We start from the raw sequence: 27,397 nt of genomic DNA, 5'->3' as shown, positions 1-27,397 counted from the left end.
CTCCCTGGCAGCTCCAGTGGCGGGAGGTGGGGGTGCTGACTAATTGGCGGCCTCGGGTCTCTGTTTATCTGTGGCCACCCGGTAAATAGCTTTGATCACAGCTCCACGGGAGCAGATTGGAGGCGTGCTCTGATTGATTCCCACCTGCAGGGGCTCGAGGCTGCCGGGAAGCCATCGACCAGCACCTCCTGCCAGCCCCTCCCACCAGCCTCCCCCTGAAATGGACTTAATTGCCTCCAGACCAGTGTCTGCTTGTGTATTCCTGCCCCCCCTTCCATGGCCTATGTCTCAGCCTCTGGGCAGACACTCTCCCCTGCTGGTGTCCTGAGGACACCCCGCCTTGTCCACCCAGTGGAGCCCTCCTGGTCCCTGCAGCAAGACAAGGATCAGCCTTCCTGAGGGGCGGCACCACAGCACTTGACTTGCCGCCCGCCTAGCTCCCTGCTGGGTCAGCACCCCCTCCTGCCCCTGGCCTTAGTGTGGGCGTCACACTGTTCACATACCCACCCTTGCCGGCCCTCAGGCCCATGAGTGGCAGTGTCCTTGCTGGGCAGTGCCCGCATGCAGATGGGGTGTACCCACCGTGCTCCAGAGTCCGCTGGGCAGGCCCCCTACTGCTGTGGTCTGGGTGGTCCAAGGGGGTTGGGCGATGCCCCACCTCTGAGCTGTCCACTTCCCTGTGGTCCCTTTGTCCCCAAAGGTCTGTCTGAATCAGGTGTGGCAGAGGCTTCCTGCACCAGACCCCAGACCAGAGTCTGGGTGCTGCCTTGGTGCAGCTGCTCCCCTGCCTTCCCCAAGCAGGACACAATGCTGAAGGCTTTATAGCTGAAGCACTGGGAAATAGCGTTTAGAGGGCTTAGGAAAGCCTGCTTCACTTTGTATTGTTCTTGCAAGCATGCGTCCTGCGTGGGGTCTGGAGTAGTTGAGTGCTGTGGTGGCAAGCTTCATGTGTCCCAGCTGACCGTCCCGCTCTGAGCTGCCCCCCTCCCCCTCCCCACCCCCGTGCTCCTTCCCTCCTGGTCTCACGCGACAAAGCCGAGGGGGCAATCCCACCCACTTCTGGCACTCTGCAGGGTCTGCTCCCCACGCCCCACCCCCTGTATACCAGCCCTCAGAGCCTGAGCTGTGCATCTGTGTCTGCCTGTCTGCCCCCATAGGAGCAGTTGTGGTTTACAGCGCCATCCTGTGACTCCCCTCTGTGTGGTGGGCCCTGTTGTCCACAGGACACCCAGGCCCCCAGGGCCCTGGGGTCAGGGCCAGCCTTGGCCACTGAGAGGCTCAGGGTGTGTGGTACCCTGGTGGGCGCAGCTCTAGGAAGCCCCGATCCACACTGTCACCCTCGCCCTCCCCAGTGGACACAGAGAGACAGGAAGTGAGGTGGACACTAATGAGCTTCCGGTGCTGGGCTGGGGTGCGGGTGGGGAGTTGGCAGCGCTCAGGCCCAGTCTGCTCCCACTCTAGGCTGGCCAGTGCATGGGATTTGTCACCCCAGCCTCACCCTTGCCTTGAAGCCTTCCAGGGATGGTTGGCTCACTCCCTGCCATAGCACCCTGCCCTGTGCTCATTCAGCCCTTTGGGCCACCCCCACACTGTACCCGTGACCAGGTGCTCCCTGTGTGCGATGCCCCTCCCTCTGCACACACATTGGGCTGGGAAGGGGGCATGCCAGTCTCTGAGTCACCTGGGTAGGCCTGTATCCCTTCACGGTTCCACTGTCCTCACAGGTGCTGCAGAGGGGCATGTATTGCGGGTGAGTTCCCCAGGGGTGGCCCCTGGGAGAGAGAGTAAACTTTGCTAGAAACACGCAGGCAGCGTGGGCCTCCGGCGTCAGGGGATGACCCCAGGACGGCACGTAAGCCGTTTGCTCGTGCTGACTGCGGAGGGCAGCTCAGCTGCAGGTCCACTGCTGCACTAGCGGGGGGCTCCTTCCCGATCCCTCGAGCACCAACCCACCTGGAGGGTGCGGGTGGGGAAGGGCGAGGTGGTGGGCAGGGCCACAAGCGCAGGAGACCCTTGGGGGTGACCCTTACCAGTGGGCTGAGACACCACCTGCCTGAAAGGCTGTCCTGTATGTGAGCACGTCGGCGCCCATAACCCCCTGGGCCCTGGCCAGGAGCGCTCTGGTGTCTGTGTGGGAGGACTGAGCGGATGACTGAGATGCCAGGCCGGGCCACGGCAGGGTTCTGGCCATGCAGGGTATGGCCTCTGGGATCCCAGCCTGGATCCCCGCGCTGCGCTGCCACGGTCTCAGGTGCGGAGTTCTCTGCCCAGCGTGTGTGTGGCTGAGTGCTCACCCAAAGCCCACCCACAGCACCCACCAGGTGTTGGCTGTGGAGGGAAGACCTTGAGTGCATCCACTCTGAAGGCATGGGTGGCACGCGTGGGGCAACCCCCCCGCAATGGGTTTGGGTGTCTGTGTTTGGTTTTGGGGGTGGGGGACCATGTAGGTGGTCCCAGGATGGAACACCAACCCCTCACTGACAGGTTGGAGGTTCAGACCCCCGGAGGCACTCAGGAGACAGGCCTGGAGGAGCCTGGAGAACTCAGCCCCTCTGTGGGGCACTCGGCGGGGCTCTCAGAGTGCTTGCCTCTCAGCCCCGAGAGCCCTGCGCGCCCTCCCTGCTCAGCCGGGCTTCTCTGGGCCTCTCGTCCACGGACGTCCTTCCCTGCTCACCGGGGCTGGTGGAGAGCCATGGCCCGGTTCCAGTCAAACTTTATTGGCAAAAGCAGGCTTGCGGACCCAAAGATGTCCTGTCTGCCGTCAAAGCCACAACCTTCCAAAAGGAGCCTCAGACCCGAGACCTGGGAAGGCGCTGGCAGAGCTGCAGGGCTGGAGCCGTGCCCTGCTGCGGACTGGTCACCAGCACGCCCAGTGGCCTCGCTGACGTGTTCTCACGCAGGGCTCCGCCTGGTGGCCCCTCTCTCCACGGAGCCCTGGCGGTCTGCTCCTGGTCTTGCTGACTCTGGCTTTTCCACGTGTCACATGCAGTCTTTCCGGACAGGCTTCTCTTTCCGGTTGGTTCCTCCTCTTCGGATGGGCCGCGGTCACGGGGAGGGACACCTGGCGTGCAGGTGGGCAGTCATCCAGAGAGCTGCCTGAGCGTTTCTCCCCCAGTGTTTGGTCTGTGGATACCACTTTGGAAGCATGTCTGCAAATACACTGGACCTGGGGCTGGGCTGGGTGGGAGGCCCACGTGGCTTTGTGGCCAGCCTGCTGACCCCAGTAGCTGTTCCGACTGGCGTTCTTGGCTCTCTGCAGGTGCGTTGGCATCATCGGCGGCAGGGTCCCTCCAGGGGCAGGCCGGCTCCTTGTTGCTCTCACCTGCGTTGCCATGGTGACATCTTTTCACAAACTCCCTTGCGCTTTGTGAATCGTGGCTGGCGACCTGGTGGTGGCCATCTTTAGCCCAGGGTTCAGGGGGATTGTTGGTTTTCTTCTTGCTGAGCATTAAGAGCTCTTCCCTCATTTCGGCTCCAGGGCCTTTATCAGCCGTGTGCTTTGCAAATACTCTCTTCCAACCTGTGGCTGGTCAGGCAGAGCCGATGCTTTTAATGCGAATGAGGCTCAGGCCTGGGCCTCAGCCCTCCAGTGCCACCCGGGTGCTATTCTGTAATGAGGGGGGCGCTGGGCACCTTCAATGGGAAAGCCATGCCAGGGGAGCTCTATTCTTTCAGGTGGGCAGTGTCCGCCTGGTGGCAGGGCAGCCGTGGCCTCTCCTGAAGGCCCGAGGCACCTGCCCTTCCTTGGTGTCTTCTTTTGCAGGTGAGGAGTATCGGGTATGTGCTCCCTCTTCTCACCCCCTCACCCACTCATTCAGGGCTTTCCCGGGGTCTGCCGCGGGGTCTGAATCACAGCATTCATCGTGATCCGCCGGGAAGGAGGAGGAGTGGCCTCCGCTTCTCTGGCTGCTTCATTGTTCTGGCGAGGGGCATTTCTTTCACTTGGTGGGGAGAATCTGAGACTATGCCACCAGTCCACTCCTTGGGAGAAAGGTGGGGCCATCTGCCTCCATAAAGGGTTACAGTCTCGGAACCCCACCAGGGCCACTCTGCCCTATCACCCAGGCTGGCTGTGCATCTCTGTGTCTTGCGTGCCCCTGTTACGATGGCCCGGGCACTGGGGCCCTTCCACCTTGGCTCTCTGGCCCTTTCCATACTTGGTGCTTGCCTCACTCTCCAGCCCACCCGCTGCCCTGCACTTGCCTTGTACCCCCATGCTCCAACTTTGGGATCAACCCTGCTTCCTGGACCCCAGGCTCCTTCCCTGCAGGTCAGGCCAGCATCTGGACACCCAGGAGCCTACTGAGCCCCGCTCACACACCTCTGTCTGTCAGTGCTGCCCAGTCGGAGGCTCCCTGTGGCCCCATGTTTATTTCCTGTGTGGCCCCTGGAAGGAGATGATAGTGAGGTTCTAGAGCAGGGGTCCTCAAACTTTTAAAACAGGGGGCCAGTTCACTGTTCTCAGACCTGTTGGAGGGCTGGACTATAGTTTTGAAAAAAACCATGAACAAATTGCTATGCACACTGCACATATCTATTTTGAGGTAAAAAAACAAACAGGGCAAAAACACCCGGCGGGCTGGATAAATGTCTTTGGCGGGCCACATGTGGCCCGTGGGCCGTAGTGTGAGGATGCCTGTTCTAGAGTGTGGACTCGCCCCATCCGGATGGGGCATGGGGGCCTGTCAGGGGCCCTGCAGGCCGCATTAGCAGAAGCAGCACGCACACATGCAGGAGGTGAAGGGGCCGGGGCTCACAGCCTGTGGCGGCACTGGCATGGCTCCCAGGCTGACACAGGGCCTGGCCTCGGAGCCTAGGAACGGGCATGGTCACCCACAGCCTTGTCTGGGGAGAGTGTGGCGGTCAGCTTTGCCCCAGGGCTTCCTGCCTGTTTCCCGGTTGGGTTCCCACCCCAGCATCCGAGGTGACCCGTGAGCAGCCTGACCACAGGGCTTCACGGTGGAGACGCTGCTGCTGCATGCGCGTCTCGAAAGTTCCCGGATGGCTCCAAGGGAATCATTAGCGTGTCCTGTAAGATATGAATCTTAATTCCTAAATTACATATTTAGCAGATGGTCCAGAATAGCACTTGTAATGGCAACATTCAATTAGTGAGTTTAAAAAATGTCCGTTATTGCCACACTCTCTGGGGCTTTATTTAGGGGTTCTAAACATAGCGCCTACACACACAGACGTGATGGAGCTGTGAGACCCACGCAGTCACAGCAAGCCCTGGCTAACTCATGTGTCAGCCGGAGGGCAGGAGAGGCATGGGGGAGGGGAGGGGAGGCCCCGCCCAGCTCACAAGGTCCAGAGGCCCCGCTCTGGGCATCCCCATGACCGAGGTCTGAGGACCACTGGCAACGAGGATGCACAGAGCAGGCACTTTTGTTCCTGCTGATGCCCCCTGGTGAACTCCGACCCCTGGCGACCCACACCTGCATTGGGGGCTCTCAGGGCGGTGACCGCTTGGAAGCAGAGGGCCAGGCTCGTCTTCAGGTGCCCCTGGACTCAGCATGGGGTGGGTTGGACCTGATGTGCATCAGTTGCGCCCCACCCCTCACCCTCCGCAGTCCTGTGACGTGTGGGCCCGTGGCTGCAGCCTCCGTGCGAACCCCTCTCCTGGAGGGGTGTCTTCTCCTGCGCTGCCCCTGGACTTGCCCATGACGTCCCGAACCCGGTCTCTCCTGACAACGTGTTCAGAGTCAGTGGTGGTGGTGGGTTGTCCTCAAGTTGATTCCAGCCCACAGCAGAGCAGACCTGCCCCTCCGCGGCCTCGACCTTCCAGAAGCAGATGGCCAGGCCTCACTCCCCAGCGAGGTGCCTCTGGGTGGAGGGAACCACCGGAGCATGAACTTCCAGCTCACGGGTGCTGCCCGCGTGGGAGACGGTTCCTCGGCCGTGATGAGTTACCCAAGTCAGCAGGAGGGGCAGGGCTGAGGGCCACAGGGTTGGGAGCCTGGGGAGACCCAGGAGAGGGGAGTTGGGGCTTGGAGAAGGGACTGAGCACACACTGGAGGGTGTCTAGTCCCAGCTGTGGTGGGGAGGGCCCCCGGGTTGCTGCCTTCCCAGAAGCCCACAGGAGCAGCCACCCTGGCAGCTGCCCTGCTGCCCCCTCTACCTCTAGCAGGGCATGCAGAGTCCCAGAGTGGTTCTGGTGCCAGTCAGTCCCTTGGCTGTTTCCTGCCTAGCGGGGTGGCGGTCTGGATCCAGATGTGCCCAGAGGATGGGGTGGACTGAGGGAAGGAGCTGAGAGCAGACAAAGGGAGCTGGCTGAACCCGCTCCCAGTCCTCAATCAAGTTGGAGGTGCAGCAAGCACCCCTCTTCCCGGCACAGCTGGCCCTTTCTGGGGGTGAATGGCGAGCATTAAGCGGACGTGCGCGGGTGCTGCTGTGATTGCGCCTTGTTTGTGGTGGGGACACAATGTGGCTTGAGGCAGCAATCACGCCGTGCTGTGATGAGACCTGCTCTCCAGTTTGCGCAGTTTTAGGGGGAACTCGGCACACGGAGTGTCCCCAAGCTCCCCATTCTGCTCACATGAGCCCAGCGGGGAGTGTGGGACAACGTCCTGAAATCAAGTGGTTTTTGAGCACCTGGATGGGGGGGCTTCATCCTCTGAGTGGTTTCCTGAAGTGGGGGTGTCCCAGTCAGGCCACGCCCTCCACTCAGCCCGGTCCCTGTGTCTGCTCTGTCCCTCCCACCAGGTGGCCATGTGTCTTGACCCCCCCAGAGAGGGAGAGCAGCTGTGGCCCTGGCAGCCCCAGCATAGGGGGACAAGTTGCCCACCTCTCGGGCCACTGCAGACACAGCACCTCTGAGATGGTTTTGAAGCGGAGCCGAAGGAGCCTCATGAGGTGCCCTGTGGGTCCTCGTCCTCCGGGGGCGGTGCTGGGTGGACGCTTGCACTGTACAGCTCCTGCTGTGCTGAGCCGCTGAGAGAACACAGAGCCTCACTGGATAGCCGTGCAGTGCCCTGCACTGCGAGACCCCGCTGCCACCACCACCGCCGCCAGTGTGGCCCCAGGTGGGAGCACTCGCTGCGACCAGTGGGCACAGTCCCATGGCCCTGTGCCAGGCAGCGGGGGCTCAGAGTGAGGCAGGGGGCCACGAGCTGCTCTGTTGGCTGGCTGGCTTTGGGGAGCCTTTCTGGGTGAGAAGATGTGTGACTCTGCGCCCCACAGTGGGCTGGCCCCTGACTCCACTGGTCTTGCTCCAGGCTAGGCTGCACATCTGGACTGGACCCTGCTGCCTCCTACCTGCATGTCTCCCAGCAGGCACCACCCCTCCCTGCATGGCGGCTGCTATCACTGCCCTGCCTCTGGGCCGAGGACACCCCCCTCTCACGGTCACAGCTGAGCATAGCACCTTCAGTGTTCTCGGGCCCTTGGCGGGTGTGCACCATTCTCTGCGTGGCTCCCACACCCGGCCAGGTGTGCTGTGGGGCATGTGGTCAGAATGTGTCATGGCTTCCCCTTGCCCTGGTCTTTCCCCACTGCATCCCCATGTCCACCCTGGGGGCAGGCACAAAGGGCTTCCTGGGCCAGTGGTCAGTCCCTCTACTCGGGCCAGCTGTTGGGATCTCCTGCCTGATGGGGTGGCAGCAAGCGTGTGGGGTCCCAGCGCCTGTCCTGTGGGGTACAGCTTAGAAGCAGGGCTCTCTCCCCTCATGTGCTCCTTCTCAGCGGTCACCTGTGGGCACCAGCTGCATCCCCATGTCTACAGCTTGGCCACACCCTAGAGTCCCTGCACTCAGCCCAGGGCCTTCCGGATCCTTCCAAAGCTGGCTTTGTCTGTGTGCCCAGCCCTCCTGTGGTACTTGCACCCAGGACGTGGAGGACACCTGTTTGCAGGCTGCGGGAGAGTCTCGGCAGGGCACAGTCTCCTCCTGTCTGCACTCCCCATGGACCCACCCACCTGTTCTTGTAGTCAGAGCTAGGCTACGAGGATGGAGCTCTGCTGAGTCCGCGGGCTGTCTGTGGAGGGAGAGGCTGGACGTGGTCTGCCCCTGTGGGCCATGCTGTCTAGCAAGGAGCACACATCAGACAGGTCTCGAGAAGGATAACCTGGTTCTGAGCAACGAGCCCAGGACGTGGTGTGAGCAGGGGGCCAAGCTAGTCAGGGAGGCTGGGGCTGGCACTGCTCACCTGAAGGGGGGGGGACCTGACACCTGGAGGAGCAGGTGCAGAGGCCCCGGGGCAGGAGGGGACCTGTGTGCTAAAGGGACTGAGGACTCCCCTCCCAGGGCCGTTGATTAACATCTAAGGGAAAGATGTCAGCGTCACGGAGGTGCCGGAGGGTATGCAAATGGAGCAGCACATGCTTGGTGGCAGTGATGGTGATGATGGTGAAGACAGTGATGGTGATGGTGTCCTTGGGGGTGATGGCGGTGGCGGTGGTGCTGATGTGACGCTCATGGCCATGATGATGGTGACGGGGTGGGATCGTCTTAATGGTGCTGTTGGTGGTGGCGGCGGCCTCAGTGGTGGCGATGGGCTGACGATGATGGTGACAGTGAGGATGTGCTTGGGTGAGGTGACGGTGATGGGGATGGTGAAGGTGAGTTCTGGTGGTGAGAGGAGGGGTGATGGCGGTGATGGGGTGGTGATGATAGGAGGTGACGGTGGTCGTGATGGTGGGGGTGATGTTGCTGATGATGACATGGTGATAGTGGTGATGGCAGTGGGGTGATGGTAATAGTGAGTCAGGTGACGATGGTGGTGATACAGGGGGTGATGATTTGGTAATGGTGATGGTGATGGTCTGGGTGGTGGCATTGATGGTGGCTGGGGTGATGGAGGTGTGGATATGATGATGGTGGCATGGTCATGATTGGTATTGTTGGCGATGATAGGGGTGATGGTCATGCTGATGGTGGCTGTGGCTGCAGTGGCGGCTGCAGCAGCAGGTCTGGCCATTTGTTGACCACCTGCTTGTGTCGGTTCTGTACCAGGGTGTCCTCTCACCTTATCTTATTTAGTGGACAGACTCTTAACCCCACGACAAGGCAGCCAGGGGCTCCAGGAGGTGGAACAGTCTTCCCGCTCCCACAGCTGGCCGGCTCAAGACTCCGGCCGAGGCCCTCCTGACTCCAAAGCCCAGGCTCTCAGCGTCCAGCTCTCCCTGCCTCCCCTCTGCCCTTCGGCTCTGCCTCTGGGACGGCGGTGCTGACCATGGGACCAGGCCTGGCCTGGCCTCGCCTTGCAGTGGGTGGGACAGGAGCCGTGCTCACGGCCAAGTGGAGGGCCTCAGAGCTGCCTTGTCCCTCTTTCCCTGAGGGGTGGCATCTGTCCCACAGTGGACGGAGGCTCTCCCTCCCGGCCCCGCTTCTGGCCTGGGCTGCTCTCAGAGTGAAGTGGACAGCATCCAAGTTGGCCTATGTGAAATCCTCATCTTTAGAAGGACAACTTGCCCAACGCTGCGTGACAAGGGATTAGAAACTTCCTTCGATTACTGGAGTGAGTTTCCAGGAGCGAGGTGGGAGTAAGCTGCCAGCTCTCCTGTCCTCTTGCTGACGGGAGAGTGGCTAATTAGGCGATTTCTCTCTTCCTCTGACACCTGCAAATGAGCCTCCCTAATAGCTGAGCTGCCACACAAGCGATAAAAAGTTAGCATCGTGTCAACCTGGCAGGTGTGTCTGGGGGATGGAGGTGGGCTTCAGGCAGCAGCCCTGTGGACCCCTGCCCCTCAGAGCTCAGACAGGTGTGAGGCTGGGAGCCAGCGCTGTCCCCAAACCACTGGCAGCTCGAAGCTGTGGGCCCAGCAAATGATTCCAGAATGACAGCACAAGCAGGATGGGCTGGCGGGAAAGGACGCAGTGTGTAGCCAAGACCCTGTGCAGCCAGACTGGCTCTCCAGAGCACAGGTCTCACCTGTGGCCTGTAGATGGCAGCATGGGGGGTGGGGGCCTGGGGCTCTCCTACACCTGCCTGCCAGGCTGAGGTGACTAGGAAAATCTTCCAGAGCCCAGCCTGTGAACCCCTGGGGATTACAGGGTGGGGCCGGCCCTGTTCCCTTGTGCATGGGGGTCGTGAGTTGTGGGGTCCGCCTTTGGGGCAGCTGACCAGGACAGCAGCAACCCCCCTTCCCCCCCCAGCCTTGAGAAAACTCTAGGGGGTTAGCCCTGAACTGAGGCAGACAGCAGCCTGTTGGGGACGTCAGCTCTGCCCCTGGAGCTGCCCCAGATGGGGCTCCCCTCCGAGCCCAGCTGCAGGTGCTGTTCAGTCTCGCTCTGCCTGGAGCTGTATCCCTGGGGCCCGAGGCCCCGACAGGGAGTGCTGTCTGGGGGCCTGAGCAGAGCCCACACGTACCTGTCTCTTACCCCTCCTTCCTTGCAAGCCTGTAGCTGCCTGGGATTCACTGTCCCGTCCCCGCATCTCCTTTCCAGCGTGCAATCTGGGGCACCTGTGTACTCAGGAGCGGCAGAGTCCCTGGTGCCCGTGCTCGGCCAGTGTGCCTCCTGCACAGCCCCCAGCCTCATCAGGGCAGGTGTGTGTGCTGCCAGGGTGCTGAGCAGGTTTGGCGTGGTGATGAGTTGGTGTGCAATCTGCAAGGTCTGCAGATCAAACCACCAGCCCGCTCCTTGGGAGAAATATGGGGCTCTATTTCCATGAAGATGTGCTGTCTCGGGACTCTCAAGGGCAGTCCGTCTGCCCTGCAGGTCGCAATGCATCAGCATCGACTCAATGGTGGTGAGATGAGTGGAGAAGCCTACTTTAAGAGAGATTAGGAAGAAAGGCCTGGCAATCCACTTTTAGAAACCAGCCACTGAGATCCAACGGACGGATCTGTAAGCGGCCCTGGAAGGCTCACAGTCAGTTGGGGCCAGTCTGGCTGGCAGCAGGGGTGACAGCGTGTCCCCAGGCCTGCTGTAGGCACTGTGCCCCTTCCAGCCACCCGGGGAGAAAGGGGCAGGCAGATTTGAGGCACTGCTGACAGCAGTGGCCCGGACATCCTGAGATGCCAGGCACAGTGACCCTGTGGGCACGTTCTGGCTGTGTCTGGCGGGCAGTGTGGTCAGCTCACTGGAGGCCCCAGGATGCCTGCTGCCGGTCTTGGGGTGTCTGAAGCCTGCCTTCGGGAGCAGTGGTGGAGGCGGAGGGCCGCTCTGACAGCTCCAGGGTGGGCCCCTGCTGGAGCTTGGGGTTGATGTCTCCGTCCTGACTTGTGCTCTGGAGCGCTGACGCTCCCACCGGCCTTGCTTGTCAGTGCCAGGCAGAGCTAGATCCCTCCTTTTCAAATCTAAAATGAGATTCTTTCTTTTTTTTTTTTTTTAAATAAAAAGTTAAAAAAGAAGAACCAACTCAAATGCCTTGCGCATCTGCAGCTGGGCGGCAGCAGAGATCGGAGACGTTCCTCCTCTCTGCTGCACAAAGGAGGGCCATGGCTGCAGCGAATACTGATGAGGCAGCACGCCTGCGAGGCGAGGCCCCTCCTTCCCCCAGCCTGGGGGCTGGGCCCAGGACGGCAGTGGGCCGGGTGGGAAGCTGAGCGGAGCATCCCAGGTCCCCATCCCTGGCTTCTGACCAGCCAGCGTCCCTGCTCGCTCGCTCGTGGGGCCGAGTTGAATGAGCATCTTTCCCTGAGCAGCTCTGGCCCGCTTGCTTCTCTACCCCAGCTTCAAACCCAGCAACAGCCCAGGCCCAGGCCCTGCTGTCGGCCTGCCTTACAGTGACCCGAGAGAGCCGACCGCCTCGCCTTTCTCCCCTTGGAGTGGCTGGGGGTTCGAACCGCCCACCCTTTGTGGGAGCAGCCAGTGTTTTCCCCATTGCGCCACCAGGGCTCCTCCGCAGAGCCATGCCATCTCCTTTTTGATGAGACATGACCACGCTGGGGGTCCTGCCCCCCGATTGTCTTTTTTGTCTAGCTCGCTCCCTACCACTTGTGCCTCCCCCTGACGTTCCTGCCTCCCCTGCTGCTGTGCCCCACCCCCCCTACATTCCCAGTGTGGTCAGCTGCAGCGGGGTCTGGGGGCAGGGCTGGGATTTGGTCCCTGAGAGGGGGCTGCACCAAAGGGTCTGCCTCAGCGTCCTCTTGCCTGTGCCCACAGGTCCTTTCTGTTCCTGCAGCCCTTAGCGCATGCGGGTTCCGGCTGTGAAAGCGCCGTCCACGAGGACGGTCAGTGTGCACGTATGCTGCCTCCTCCAAGGCCATTGCCCACCTGCCTGTGTCCTTCCAGCTCCTCGCCTGAGCCCTCGGCTGCCGGCTGCTGCGTCCTGCGCCCTGCGCCCTGCTGCATGGGGCCCTCTGCTCTCCATCTGGGCTGCTTCTCTCATGGGGCTCCCAGGCAAGGCTGGGGGGGTGGGGGGGTGGAGCTGTCTCTAGGGCCGGCTGTGTTTCTGTGTGTCCATCGAGGATGGCGGACCGGTCCTTGGAGGGATGAAGGTTTCAGGTGCAGCCACTGTGCGCCTGGGACCAGCTGGGTCTGCTCTTTGCCTCCACTAGTTCTGCAAACGGTGGGCATGTGCTTGGGAGGGAGGGTCCAGGGCTGGCTTGTACGTCCATAAAGATTTCGGCCTCTGAAACCCTAGGGGGCAGCCCTGCTCTGCCTCACAGGAGTGGTGGGTAGGGAGTGTGTTGGGGAGACTGGGGGTTCCCATCTTGAGCTGCCAGCCGATGGCACCTGCTCAGGTGCCCTCCCCCCACTGACCCTGCCCACGGTGGCTCTGACCTTCAGGACTCTGGGCTCGCAGGCAGCCAGGGCTTCCTAGGCACTCCAGGGTGGGCAAAGTGGAGGTGCGTCCTTGGGGAGCTCGCTCCTCTCAGGTCTGCTGCGTTTGCGATCCACACGCGGGCGTTTTGTTCTCACACCTGGAAGGAGGGAGCGAGTCGGAACGGATGTCAGCGTTTTCTGTGAATGACTCTCTTTCTGGTTCGATTACAAAAGGAGTACAGTGGCATTGACGACGGGTGACAATGTGGGAGGCAAAAATAGCCAACTCGAAAATAAAGCTTTCCCGGCATCCTCGGCCCCATGCCGGCCAGACCCGCCCGGCCGCCCACCAGGTGCTCTGCCGAGTGGGTCTCCTGGTTTGGCTGATTGTTTTTGAACCTTCTCCTGTCAAGTATTCACTTAAAACGGGGAGTTTTTGCCTATAAGCTCCTCCATCGCATCCGTCTTGGGCTCAGCCAAACGTTAATCCTTAGATGTCTGAATCGCTTTTGGCTCTGACTCTCCAAATGCTGCTCCAGGTAACGCCCACGTGCCGCCATCACCGCGCCCATCGGGACAGGTTCTCCGCTGTGGAACTGTGGAACGGGAGCTCTGGAGCCAGCAGCATTTAAGGAAGCCCTCAGTTCTGAACATCTATACATATGCTCCTCTTGTTTAACACGCGGAACAGCCCTGTGATCTTGCGGGGAGAAGCGTGGGAGAGAATCCGCATGACTGGGGACCCCGTGTTGAGTGTTCAAACCCAAAGCAGGACCCAAAGCAGGAGCTGCGAAAGAGACAAGGGAGAGATGTGCTCGCTCGAGAGTGGCTCTGTTGGCAGAATGAGGGAACATGCCGCATGCGGGGAGGGAGGGTGTCCTGGCAAATTCTTTATCTGTGTCTCCAGGGGAGAGGAGGGACCCTTCAAACAGGCCAATTAGACAATGGGTGAGCGATCCAGACTGATGGCTCACCAAAGAAGGGGCCCGGTAGCAGCTCGGTTAAGAACAGAGGCTCGACGCCATCTGTCACGGAGAGACACCCCAACCGTGCTGCAGACCAAAGCTACCACCACCGAGTGGGTGCTGACGCACAGCGCCCCTGTGGGTTTTGGAGGCGGTAGCCGTTCACAGGAGTAGAAAGCCTGTCTTTCTCCGGAGGAGCGGCTGGTGGTTTCCAGCTGCCGGCCACACGGGTTGCAGCCCCCTTGTAAGGCGCAGCCCCCAATGCCCCGTCCCGAGCCAAACCCGCTCAGCAGCAGAGAAAGGCTGGGCTGCGACCCACAAGGTCAGCAGTTCAAACCCTCCAGCTGCTCCTCAGGAGACAGACGGGGCTTTCTACTCCCGTGAATGGTCACTGTCCTCCCCCGCTGTAGGGTCTCTGTGAGTCAGCCTGGACTGGTGGCTGTGGTGAGGCTGGCCTTGCTTCTCCAGGGCCATAGCCAGAGGCAGCTGGGCGCCAGGAGGGGCTCTCCTGCTGGCTCGAGGAACGAAGCCGAGGGTTTGGTGTTGTGGCAGCTCCACCTACGTCTGGACTTGAACTGGCTTGTTTCCCTGTGTTTGACAAGCTGTTCTTGAAACGTGTGACTCTAGAAGGTTCATCAAAAAGAAGGTCCTGTGTGGAGGGGAGGGCCTCCACGGCGGTGGGGGTGGCTTTTGATTGCATTTCCACAAGGCTTCCTGGCCGCAGTCAGGCCGCCCGTCTGTCCCTGCATCTGCCTAGTCAGGTGATGTAGTCTGTGTCTTCTCCCTCCATCATCCATCCACCGCCCTGCTGTTCACAGAACGACCCACCCACCCATTCACCCACTCCTGCAATCACCCACTCATCCATTCATCTACCCACTCACTCACTCACCCATTATCCATCATCCACCCACCCACTCATCCACCTGTTTCTCAAGCCATTCATCCATTCATTCACGCACCCACCTACCCACCCACAAGCCTCCCCTCCTTTTTGTCATCCATCCATCTATTCATCGGCCTGTTGAGTCATCATCTATCTGCCCATCTTTCGATTTTCCACCATCACCCTCCATCATGCAGCAGCCAGCCTTCCACCCATCTATCCAACAAGTGCTTACCCACGATCCCTTGTCTCTGGAGGTCTGCTTGCTCAGGATGACTCAGTGTTGCATCTCTCTGTACCCCCGAGCCCATAAGGAGGGGGCATGAGCTGAGGTTCTGCACTTGTCTGAAAGGGCCTGGGCCGTGTGTGTGTGGGTGGGTGGGTGGGGGTGCGTTATCTTGGAGGCTGGGAGAAGCCCTCTCTGAGGAGTGACCTTTGAGCAGACACCTGGTAGGTGAGCAGCAGCTCACAGAGGAGCTTGGGGTGGGGTCAGCTTGGCGTGCTGGAGAGGTGGAGGGTGGGAACAATGACCAGAACATGACGGAGCGGGGAAAGGGAGGCAAACACGTGAGTGAGCGAGCGAGCAGATGGAGAGTGAGCGTGTGGGAGAGCCACGTGAGACATGAGGTGCATTCCTAGGACCCCCTGCTGGGCCTGGTTGCCCCTTTGGACCACCGGGGTATGGCAGGGTGGGCAGGAGTGTTATTGCCTGTGGCCTGGCATACCTCTGATGGCAGGCACTCAGCCGGTATTTTTCCAGCATCTCAGTGTCCTCAGAAGTTGGGGCTGAGGGCCAGGTTCAGCAAGAAGCCCCCGCCCCCCGCCTTGTGTCATTCCTGCTGGCCTCCGGCCGTGCAGCTGTTCAAGCTCAGGGCACCTCTGCTGCGAGCTGGGGCAGCGACCTCATTCTGTGTCATACAGGCAGCAGATAGAGGGGTGGTGGGGACCAGCCCTAGGCTGGCCCCCAGCCCGGCCTCTCAGCCAGACCAGCAGCTCCGTCATCTGTCCAAGCTGGAGACGTAGGGGCCTAGGAGGGGCGCAAAAAAGTGACCACAGAGTGCTTGTCCAGGGGACGAGCTTGGTGGTGACATGGAAGTCACAACGCCACCTGCGTGTCCTCGCCCATGCCGGGCCTGGGCCAGGCAGGCCTCTGGTCTCTGGCTGGGAAATGGAGAGTCCACCGCGGGTGCTTCCTTCCTGAGCTGCCCTCGTTGTCAGACTCCTGGTGCTCGTGTTCGGTGTGAAAGGCAGCACCCAGGGTTCAGCCCTCGCTCCTGTCTGGAAGGAGAGGTTTGGAGCAGTCTGCTCCTCCGCCGAGTGCCACACGTGCAGGGCAGCCCTGCGGACTAGCACCTCGCAACTGTCCGTCTGTCCATCTCTGAGGTGGATGGACCCACTGGCTGTGACAGTGAGCTCAAACGTAGCGACGTTCGAGTGTGAGGACGGTGCAGGACCGAGCAGTGTCTCCTCCTGTTGTGTGCGATGTTGCTGACTCAGTGCCGACCCGGCAGCACCTCCCAGCAACCGTAACAACTCCGTTTGTAGGTGAGTGACGGCAGAGTGCCCAGAAGCAGCCATCTGCCAGGCCACAGGACAGGCCTCCACAGGTTGAGAAGGATGGACTCATGCTGAGAACGTGCTCCTACCCCAGAGCCATGGGATTCCGAGTCAGGAGCACAGGGGACCGTGGGAACTTCGAAGATGTGTGGGAATTAGACAGCCTGCTCCTCAGTAGCCCAGCGGCCCAAGAAGAAATCTCAGGGAAATCAGGAAATACGCAGGTGGACTAAGATGAACCACAGCATGCCAACGCTTCCGGGACATGGGGCGGGCAGCGTGCCACAAGAACCTACCTGTTCACAACATGCACTGTGAAGGAGCAGCAAGTTCCCAAAGCAGGACTCTCCTTCCAGCTTCCGGAGCCGGAACAAAGAAACAAGCTAACCCAGATCAAGGAGCCGGGGCAGTAGTGAAGGGAGTGGGGAGAGAGCAGAGGGGGGCACGGAAGCTTCCAGAGGGAGAGAGGGAGAGCTAGCTCACGTGGCTAAAGTCAGAAGTGAAAGTGGGCACGCTCACCTTATAGGTGCAAAAAGGGCTATCACAGAAGCCAAGAATGATTGCGCTGCAGTAGATGAGCTAAGCTTGATGAAATGGACCGTTCCTAGAAACAGGAATTCCCAGCAACTGCCAGAGAAACAGGAAGTCTGACCAGCCCGTGACAAGGAGAGAGATTGGATCGCCCAGGAAGCTCTGCTGGCAAGGAAGAGCTCGGGACCAGACAGCTCCGCTGTGAGCTCTGATCAGCATTCCAGGAGGAATCGACCCCGATCTGTCTGAGCTCCTGAAAAGTCCCCTAAACCAAGTCATGAGAGGATGGTGTGGCCAGCACTGCTCTGGCCCCAAGCACAGGGCAGACAAAACTAGCACTCGAAGTGCAGGCTGGGGTCCCCATGAGCCTAGCCAAACCCGCCTAGTTGATTCTGTGCCCCAGACCCCACGGGGCACAGCAGAAGGCTTCTGTGGAGGCAGGTGGTCATGTTCTTCTCCCATTGAGAGACCAGTGGTCTTGAACTTCCAACCTTCTGGGTAGCAGCCAACCGGCTCCACCACTGCACCACCGGGCCTCCGTATCGACACAGATCTGAGAGCCCCCAGAAGCAGCATCGTCAGCGATGGAAGGGACGTGGCAGTGCCCCTGAGTCCGAACCGACTTCTCAGCACAACGGCATCCACACCATGATGGAGCGAAGCTGACCTCGGGGCTACAGGCACCCCCCCACCCGCCCCCACCCGCCCTCTGACCCCACAGCCCTGCCGGGCACAGCACTAACCCTTTGCCTCTACTTGGTGCCAGCAAAGCAGCGGCCAGGATGGGCTCCCCTGGACAGAGCCAGCAGGCGGGCCCAGCCCACAGGGCTGTGGATGGCAGAGTCTGGGAATCATTGGCCAGGACTGCCTATCACAGCACCTCTGGGAGGGTCTTCAGGGCGCCATTGAGATTGGTACTGAGCATGCCAGCCATTCCCAGGCCCAGAGGCCAGCTCCAGGGGATCGTGTCTGTCTTCTGTCCACCCCAGCCCGGCCAGTTGCTCCACGACAGAGGGGAACCGTGGGCCCTGTGTGAGCTCCCTGCCCTGGGCCACCCTTCCTGGCTTTGCAGGTCTGAGCTCTGTGGGCAGAGGGCCACAGCTCGGCTGTGCATGCGTGCTGTGCTGTCGGCACTGTGTCCTGGATGCCCCTGCTCACACACAGAGATTAACCTCTCGTGCCGGCGTCCCCAAGTGCCAGCTCTCCAGGGCTGCTCAGGCGGGGCGGGGGCAGTCAGCGAGGTGAGCCCTCAGCGCCCCAGTGCCAGCACAAGGAGCAGGGACCCTCTTCATAGCGCCTGCTCGCGGGGGCGGGGGCGGGGACAGTGGGGGGCCTGGCACGCTGGCTGAGCTGCTTGCCCGGCACCTTCCCTGATCCCTGGGGTCAGAATTGGCTGTTGGAAGCACCATCTTGTCCTTCCAGCCTTGCTGACCGTGTCCTCCAAGCTGGCCACAGGTCCATGGGGTCAGCTCCCAACCTCCTCTCCTTCAGAAGCCCTCAGGATCCCTGGCTTTGTCTTCTCTGGGAAGCCCCTCCCCTCCAGCAGCCCCTCATGGCTGTAGGCCCAGAATGAAGGCAGGTGGGTGCCCGACATCTCAGGCTCAGGGAGCCTGTGATCCTGTGGTGCTGGGGGCGGGGTGGGGTGTCTGGTGCCATGGTGTCCAAGTGTGTAAGATCAAGCAGCCCCCCAGCCTGACGCGGGGAAGTCCCCTGGGGACAGGCAATGCATCATGGGTGTGGCAGTGTGCCCATCAGTCACATCGGCAGAACCTGGTGGGATGCACGTGGGGCCATGGGGTCGTGGATTGGAGCGAGCTCCGGCTGTTTGGGCCTGAAAGGAGCCCTGGTGGTGCTGCGGAGCAAGCGTCGGTCTGCTCACCACAAGGCCAGCAGTTCAAACCTGCCCACTGCTCCCAGGGAGAAAGACCAGGCTGTCTGCTCACACCCTGAAGACTGGGTTGGAACCCCGCCACAGGGTCGCTGTCTGTCAGGATGGGCTCGGAGCAGTGGGCTGTGGGTTCTCCAGAGCTCTGCTTCCTGTGCCGTCCTGCTTGTCTGTGTTCGCTGGTTGGGTGCTGCTGACCTGGAAGGTGGTACTTAGCCCGAGTTGGCCTTGTTCTGAATTGGGACCTGGCAGGGCGTGGTTGCCACGGTGCCTGTCCATCTCGCAGAGGGCCTCGCCTCCCTGCCCATGTTGGCCCTCTGCTTCACCACACACAGGTCCCCTCCATGGGTGGCCCCCTTGGAGACGTGTCCAAAGCACAGGAGTGGGGTGGCACTGATTGTGAGCTGACGGTGTTTCATGGGCTGTGCTCTTTGAAGTCAGTCGCCAGACCACTTTTCCGAGTCTCTCTCGGCCGGGCAGCTCCAATGAAGCTTACCCACCTTGGTGACCCTGCCGGTGACCGTATTTGCTCCGTGCCCAGCGTCATGGCCACACACAGACCCCCACAGCATGGTGCTCAGACGGAGGGCGGGGTGCCTGCTGGGACCCTTGCGTGTGCCTGTCAGGCAGGCCCGCGGGCTGGCTTGGAGTCCCGAGCCCACCCTCAGGAAGGGGTGGCTGGTGGCTGGGGTCACTGGCCTCCCTGGGTGGTGAGGCCCTTTGCCTTGGCTGCCCTTCCTGGCAGCGTGCCCATTGCCCCACACAGACACCCTCGCTTCAGCAGTGGGGAGGCAGGAATGCGCGGTGTCCAGGAGAAGGTCAGGGAAATGTCTCTGTACCAATGGTGGCCTTTCTCTGTCCCTGGGGAGAGGGCACCCGTGGACCCGCAGGGGGAGAGAATGCTGCATCAAAGCGGGCCGGTCTGGCCCCACCTGCCCGAAGGCCGCTTCCATGGGCCATGGGGGCGAGTTCAAAGTGACCCCGCTCGATGCATATTCCTGGCTCCTTTGAGTACCCACCCTCGGAGTGAGCTTGCAAAGGCCCAGGGAAATGCCAGGGTTAATTTTTTATGAGTCCATTCTTCCCTTTGGATGAGAGAGGCGGGGCGCAGCCGAGAGGGCCTTCCTGAAGGAGAGGTGCTTGTGGGGCAGGTGCTGGGGAGGGTGGCTGGCTGGGGGTCCCCAAGAAGGCTGAGCAGTGGCTCCAGGAAGAGATGGTCCTGGGGCGAGCCGCCTTGAGGACTGAGGCTCCCCTCCGCCCATGCAGGTGGGTGGGAGGTCTGAACACCCCAGCTGGGGCTGGGCTCCTGCGCCAGTCAGGTCGTTGTGTGGGCAGCCACCTGCTCTGCCAGCACTTTGTCTGAGCTCCGGTACATTTCTGAGACAAGTCAACACCCCTTGGGGTCCACCCACCTCAGTGATCAGCTGTGGTGGTGCCCCCTGTGTGGACAGGGCTACTCTTGTGCTTCCCCCACTCCCCACACTCCTCCTGGAACCCCGAGCCGCCCTAGGCTGATCCTCCTTGACCCCCCACCCCCACCCCCCGGGCAGGGCACCCCAGCTGCCTCATGCCCCGTGCCCCCTCCCCATACAGGTATCTGAGTGTGCAGGGCCAGGAGCAGAGGCTGAGGCTGGGAGCGTGCTCCCTCCTGCTTGCAGGTTCATGGGGCTGAGAGCTGGCCTCTGGAGAATGCAGGCTCTGAGGCCGGGATATCTGGGGTGACAGGCACATTTTTGGGGGGTACAGCGCCAGTTCCGTTCAAAACTGGGCCGAGTGTCTGTGGGATGGGCCGGGGCCCACAGCCTCTGCTCCACTGTCTACTGGACATCCCCAGGACCACCTGGTGACCCCGGAGATCTGTGGGCCCTGCCTGAGTCTGCGTGTGAAATCTCAAGACTGGGGCCCCTCGGTTCCAGTGACCTTGCCCACCCCAGTAGCCAGTGCGGCCGGTGCTGAGGCCTGACCCTCCAGGGAGCAGCAGGCACAGCTGAGACGAAGCAGGCTCTCCCGGGACCAGTGCTGGGGCTCTGCTCGGCCGACTGCTGGCCGTGTGCTCAGGGGCAGGAACTTGTCAGAGAGCCCCCAGCCACAAGATTGACTCTGAGTGAATGGGGGGGCTCTGTGACCGACTGCCCTTGCACATGGGGCCAGGTGGAGGTGGGCTGCGACCAGGGCCATGGACCCCTTGAGCTGGCAGGTGCGCCAGGCAGGAACCTCCTGGCTTTAGCAGCCGGGGGTCATGGTGGGGGGTGGGCGTGGGGTCCCCTGGCTGCGCCTGCAAGCCTGGCCTGGTGCCAGCGGAGCCGACTGGGTGCGGTTGCCGTGCACATCTGCTGCCATGACGCAGGGGAAGCGCGTCCTGATTGGGCCCATTCAGAGCCGGAGCCCGCCGCCTGCGCCCACAATCTTCCCCATTGTGCATGGGGCCCCCACTCCTGGGATCGCCCGGTGTCGGCGTGAACTCCTGAAACCCCTGAGAGGCGCTAAGTAGCTATTCAGAGCGAGGAAGTGGCTGTGCACCTGCAATTTGATTCCAGGGGGGGTGGGGGCTTCGAGGTTCATGCTGGGGGTGGGGGTGCACCAGCCTCATGTCTCAGGCAGGGGACGGTGGGGGGCGGGGGGAGGGGATGATGGGCAGGCCCCTCACCTGGAGGGGCCCTGCTGGGGATGGGGGGTACACCAGCCTCAGGCCTCTGTGGGAGGGCAGCAGAGACACAGAGGGGTGGTGGAGTCCTCACCCAAGGGCCGTGCTGAGGGAGTCCCGCAGGCTCACGCCCTGCCCTGTGCCCCGCAGCGCCCGGGGGCTGGAGAAGGCACGGCAGCAGCTTCAGGAGGAGGTGCGCCAGGTGAGCGGCCAGCTGCTGGAGGAGCGCAAGCGGCGGGAAACCAGCGAGGGCCTCGCGCGGAGGCTACAGAAGCGTGTGCTGCTGCTGACCAAGGTGGGCAACCCCTCCCCACCCAGCTTTGCCCCACTGTGGCTGGCCACAGTTGGGCTGAGGGCCACTCTAACTCTCTGCCCCCGCACCCTGTGCCTGCCCAGGCCTCCCCTTTCAGCTCTGATGTCCATTGTCCATCTGTCAGTCCTGGCCCCAGGGCAGGGCTGCAGGTGTGCAGTCTGAGTGGTCCTGAGAGCCTGCAGGGTCTCCTACGCTTCTCCCCTCCCTGGGCATGTGCACCCAGGCAGGCCCTGGGAATGTGGCGTGTGCCTGCAGGAGGTCCAGGCAGTCTGACTCGGGGTAAGAGCCCACAGTCCTCAGTGCCTGGCAGGGCTGCCATGTGGGGGTGGGTGGGAGATTTTCACCTGCATCCTCATCCCCAGCTCATCACCCCCTCCCCCATTCCATTGATCTTGCTGACAAGAGTGGTGGGTGGAGAGCTGAGGGGGGTGAGTGGGGGTCCACATTTCAGAAGCCAGTGGGGAGGGGCTGGGCCTGCAGAAGGGGAGGGAACCCAGGGCTGTGGCTGCCCCAGACAGGTCGCGGTGGGGGTGGTGTTGTGAAGGGGTGCAGATGCCAACCTGCAGCCGGTTGTTTCTGAGGAGCTGGCAAATCCCTGCAGCCTCTGCCTGGTCTCCTCTGAAGAGACCCCTTGGCCCTCCTCTGCTCAAAGTCAGGGCGTCCTCAGTGGGCCCCAGACCGGGAGAGGACGGGAGCCGGAAGCCCAGCCCACCGCTGTGGAGGCCAGGCGGGGGCTAGCCCAGCGCCCATGGGGTTGGCAGACTACCCAGGGTCTCCTTTCGCTCCCAAAGAATGGACGATGCCGAACAAGCGGTGAGCAGCCGTCACTTAACCAATGCACCTCTGGGCTCTGGAAGTGGACCCCCGGAGGTGAAATTCCAGAGAGTTCGGTAACTGCCATTGGCCATAACGGCATGGCCTTGTGGCATGGTCTCCACTTGGGCATGGTGTACACGCAAGCGCTTGACTCGTCCAACCTGGCTGCTGCTCAGCTGGCTCCAGCCTTGACCTGGGGGCACCCTGTCCCCCGGCAGAAACCAGGTGGGCTGTTGAGTTGGCCCCAGGCTCCCAGGGTGGAACCAGCCCCTTTCCCTTGGACAACCTCAGGCCTGGCGCTTCTCCCAGGGTATCAGTGGGCGTCTTCTCCAGTGGGTGTCCTGTGCCACCCTTGGGCGCTGGGCTGGGTCAGCTCTCTGCACACGTTCTTCTTCTGGGCATGAAGTGCTCCAGGTGAGGGTGTGGGGGAGGGATGTGTGTCTCCCCAGTCACTGCGAGTAGTGTCAGGTCTGTATTGAGTGAGATGCTGAGTCCAAGCTAACGTCTCCCTGGGGCGGGGTCCTGCCCCCAGGGCTGTCACGTGCCCCTCCCTCAGCCCCCTAGTCCCAGGGCCCCTGCCAGATAGGACTCTGGGTGACCTTGACATTGGGGTAAATCCACAGGACATCTCAGAGCCCAGTGTCCCTGTGCCCGGCTCCATGCTGGCCGCACAGTGCAGGGACATTGGTGTCGTCCTGCAGTGTGCGCCGCTCCGGCAGCAGGGTCTGTCCTCCACGACTGCACATGCGTGCGTGTCCCATGCGCCTGTGCCCATGCGAGAGAGGCCAGCCCGGGACCCTGGGGGCGGGTGCCCTGCCCCACGGGGGCTTACCGTGGAACTGGGCCTCAAGTGGGCGATCCTACGCGCTCCTGGACGGTGGGCCACCAGGTTTCCAAGAAATGGGGTCGGCGGGCCACGGGTGTCTTGGGAGCCTGTGGGCTGTGGGTTGCTGTGCGTGAGGGGCCTTGGTGGCTGGGCCCCGGGGATCTACACCACATGCTGCCACCTCGCACAGTTGTAGGTCGGGGCTGTGGATGGGCCCAGCTTAGGGATTGGGGGGACCCTGAGGCACCCCTCCGTCCCCCCAAGGATCCTGTCGGAGTGTGTGGCATTTGAAACAGCCGCATGGGTGGCGTGCAGCCTGATTCCGAGACCTTTATTAAGCCATGCTCGGCTAAGGGTTTAATTGTTACTGACGGCTCAGAGTGTAATTACCTTGGTAAAATATCATGACTATTTTCGGCAATTGAAAACCGACTTCCAGAACTGGGTGAACACAAACCATTTTCCTATTTGAAGTGCGCTATTTCCAGGCACCCGAAGACACCTCGGTGTGGCAGCCGCACGCGTTATTTATAGCGCCGACTTGGGGTTGAAGCCACCACTTGTTTCTGTCTTCTCTTACCCCCCTTTTTACAGGCCCTCCTAAGCCCACCCAAGTCCCAGGGTGGGTGGCCGTCAGGAGAAGGAGGGCGGTGCCCTGGTGCCACAGCACCTAGCACAGGGTCTGGTAGCCATGGGGACATCCGGTCCGTGCTGAGTCCCAGAAATGGTCCTGAGTGAGTAGCTGATCTTAGGCCTGCACAGAGCGTCCAGGGGGAGCTGGGTCATCCTTGCTGGTGCTGCTTGGCGGCTGTGGCTGCAAGGCTCCCCAGAGGCTGCCCCTGTGAGTCCATGGGTGTCTCTGTCCTCACCTGTTGTCACCATGCAGCCCAGGTGTGTCTTGATCCAGGAGGCCAGCCCCAGCGCCCGCAGAGCGAAGGGGCTGCCAAGGAGACCCCACCTCTGCCACCTGTCAGCCTGAGGCTGCTGGTGCTCTCAGCCATCCCCATCGGGCTTGTGGGGGCAGACCGAATGGCTGTGGGGGGGTGGACCGAATGGCTGCCCAGCCCCCCAGGGGCAGATGGGTGGCGGCCACAGCCCAGGCCACCAGTTCTGTAGCCCAGACACACTACCCACCCTTGCGGTGGCCCTGCCCTTTCTGCCGGCCCAGCCGGTGGTCCTGGGGCAGCTGTGGACAGCCGTGTCCCCGCTCTTGCGCCTTGAGTTCAGGCTTTGTTCACTCGACGTCCCCTATGCTCCTGGCTGACATTGGGGGAGTCCCGAGGGTGCATGAGCAGCCCCCTACCCTGACTCCCGTTCACTTACTGCTAGTGAGGCACCAGGACCTCATGTCCAGGTGCTGCTGTGGTGTGTCCTGGCTGCTGTCCCAGACCGACTTCTCGGCTGTGCCCGTTGGAGGACAGAGCTTCCTGGTGGAGGGGCCGTTGGCAGCATGTGACTGGGTCCTGCCACAAGGCCGGATCAGGGCAGGCAGGCAGGGCCCAGAGAGAGAGCAATTGTGGGAAATATAATGAAGCCCAAACAAAGTGCCTCTTATCCCCTTCTGTCCACGGTGGAGATGTTTCCTCAGATAGGGCTTGTGGGTGGATGGAAGAGGGCAGTTGTGACTGAGAGGCCAGGGAGCCAGAGGCAGGCCGGCCGGCCTCCCTCCTCACTGCTCCTCAAAGCAGCCCCGGTGCGCTGAGCTGCTGCTGTGGCTGCCGCAGTGCCGTGCTCATTGGCTAACAGGTCGGTGGTTCAGACCCACTTGCTCTTCAGAGGGAGGAATGCAGCCTCGGGCAGCTGTGTGGGCAGAGCACAGTGGATGTGATGGCAGCGGTCCATGCTCAAGGAGCCCTGGTGGCGCTGTCTTAAGCGCTCCACAGAACCTCAAGGTTGGCCAGGTGTGGCGGCAGTCTGCCCGGGAAAGTCAGACGGCCTCGGCTGCTGTGGGCTTGTGCCATTCGGCCCTCGAGGTCGCCACAGGTCAGCTCTCTGGGGTTGCAGCTGGACAGTGAGGCTTCAAAGCCCCTGGCTGCCCCATTGCCCCCCCATGCACTCCTCTCACTGCCCTGAGTGCCCTGGTAGTCTGTCCTCTTGGCCCCTGGCCCTGGCCCGTGTCCTTGGGGAGGGCAGGCCATGTCTGCTCTGCCACCAGCAGTTGACAGGGCGCCCTGCTAGAGCAACATCTGCTGATCCTGGGACCCCGGCCCAGCCCCCAGCCTCCTGAGGCTGCCCCTCCTTTCTGCCCCCCTGCCCCCCCACCAACCTGGTTCTGCGGTGGCATGCAGAGGCGAGGGAGGGGGCAGCCTGAATGGAGCAGGCACCACCCACCCACCCCTGGGTTGGGCGCTTCTGGAAGCACTTGCCCGCCGAGGCAGGTCTAGATGCATGCTTGATGCTGTGACTCAGACTCAGGTTGATTGCCTCCTCCTCTCGGCCTCACCCCATCCCACGCCTTCTACCCTCAGCTCTGCCCACCCCCAGGTCCCTGGAAGGGGGGCCCTTACTGGAATTTGACGCCCCCTCACATTTCCTCTGGGGCCTCCCTGCCCCCTGAAGTCCTTCCACACACTGCCCTGCAGAGTGGACTCATTGGTTGGCCTGCACCCCACTTCCTGTGCTTCCGTCTGCTCCCCACGCTCACCAAGGACCTACAGCAGGTGGTTCTTGTCCTCAGTGTTGTCCCAGCGTCTTTCTTGTCTGCCCCTCCTTGGAACTTTCTGGAGGGTGGCCACACAGAGATGTCCCAGTGCTGGCATGTCACATTGGTCAGGGAGAACTGCCAACCAGTAGTGCCCACCCAGCCCTCCCACCTGGCGCTGTGTGTGGGCATCTGAGGACTCGAGGTTCCTGGGGGCCACACAGGGTGGTCTCGTCCTGTTTTTGGTTACTGCTTTCTTAACAGTCTCTTATGGGTTTGAGGGGAAACCTTAATTTTGAATATTTAAGATTAATTGCATAGAGGCTGGTGGCTTGATTTCTGTAATCCCTAACTGCCCTGGGGATTGTAACCCACTGGGCGTGGCTTGCTCCTCACGGTGTGATGAGGCACGGTTAGCGCACAGCATTTGGAGCCGATCTCTTGAGACAGAGAAGCCGACCAAACCGCTGCCATCGATCCTGTTCTGACCGGCAGTGGCCTCCAGGACAGAGAAGAGCTTCCCCTGGGGTTCCAAGGCTGCACCTCTCGACGGCGGCAGCCGCCTCGCCCCCTGACCTTCCCCTCTCCGTGCGGTTAGCGGTCTCTCAAGTTCAAACCCACGCCAGTGAGCCAGTGCCGACTCCTGTCCCTGGAGGACAGGGTGGACCTGCCCCTGTGGGTTTCCGAGGCCGTCACTCTTTATGGGAGCAGACAGCCTCATCATTTCCCCATGGAGCACCTGGTGGTTTTGAACTGCTGGCCTAGCAGCTAACAGTCCAGTGCATAGCCACTGGACCAGGACCAGGACCAGGACCCCTTGATTAGTGATGTTGAAGAGCTGAAACAAGCAGGGCAGGGAGTGGAGATGGGGAAGAGAGGTGTCAGGTTGTATGCAGGTGGCCCAGGAGCCAAGTATTCATTCAGGGACAAGGCCCTTCCCCTGCAGAGCCCACTGAGAGCCAGCACCCTGAGTTCAGGAGAGACATAAATTCCCCGCTAGGGGAACCTTCTGTGTGGGGACTCTGTGACAGCAGCACCCGAGGTCTGAGACGCTCGAGCCCCGTCAGGTCCGTAGAGGCTTGTCTTGGTCCCCAACCCCTTCCCCGCAGTCCCTACAGAGGCAGCTTCTCCCGGGGAGGGAGGGGGGAGGCTGTCCCAGGCTTGTCCTTTAAGCCTGCACCCAGAGGAGGGGGGAGCTGCCTATGGGCGCACAGCCCTGCCCAGGGCCCACCTCCGGGCCACTCCCCGGCTAGACGACCTCGGCATCTGAGGTTCTGGGGGGCTGGGAGACTGGGCTGTGTGTGGACACGTGTCCCGGCCTCCCCTGGCCCTTGAGTGGCTCCATTTCGAAGAACTCCTGTCTGTGTGACCTTGATCCTGAAAGGCCCGTTGCTTTTGCAGGTGAAAATGGATGTCAGCCTCGAGCTGGGCGCCCTGCCAGCTCGGCTGCTAAAAATAGCTCCGGACCTTGTTGTTGTTGTTCGAATGCTCTCTGGGCCGCTTCTGGCACGGTGCTGGGGTGGGGGTGTCCCGCCCCCACCACTGCCCTTGGCCCCAGGCGGCCTGGCCAGCCTGCGCTAGTCTGCTGCCCTGTCAGCGTTTGGGTGTCATTGAGCAGCTGTCCGCAGTGTTGTGTGTGTGTGTGTGTGTGTTCACTCGACGTCCCCTATGCTCCTGGCTGAC

At 61.7% G+C, this 27,397-nt stretch overlaps 1 protein-coding gene across 1 annotated transcript in view; it reads left to right on the top strand.

Moving 5' to 3' along the window:
• The window catches only part of MAD1L1 (mitotic arrest deficient 1 like 1), a 148,432-nt gene that overhangs the window by 32,414 nt on the left and 88,621 nt on the right, over nucleotides 1-27,397 (top strand). Inside the window, exon 11 of the mRNA XM_004705883.2 lies at nucleotides 21,269-21,413. Coding sequence (XP_004705940.1) covers nucleotides 21,269-21,413 — 145 coding nt within the window. The remainder of the gene's footprint in view (nucleotides 1-21,268; nucleotides 21,414-27,397) is intronic.

Source organism: Echinops telfairi, unplaced genomic scaffold, assembly GCF_000313985.2.
Source record: "Echinops telfairi isolate 266 unplaced genomic scaffold, ASM31398v2 ScPeMD7_5;HRSCAF=22, whole genome shotgun sequence".
Lineage (NCBI taxonomy): Eukaryota > Metazoa > Chordata > Mammalia > Afrosoricida > Tenrecidae > Echinops > Echinops telfairi.
This window is presented reverse-complemented; position numbering and strand designations above follow the sequence as displayed.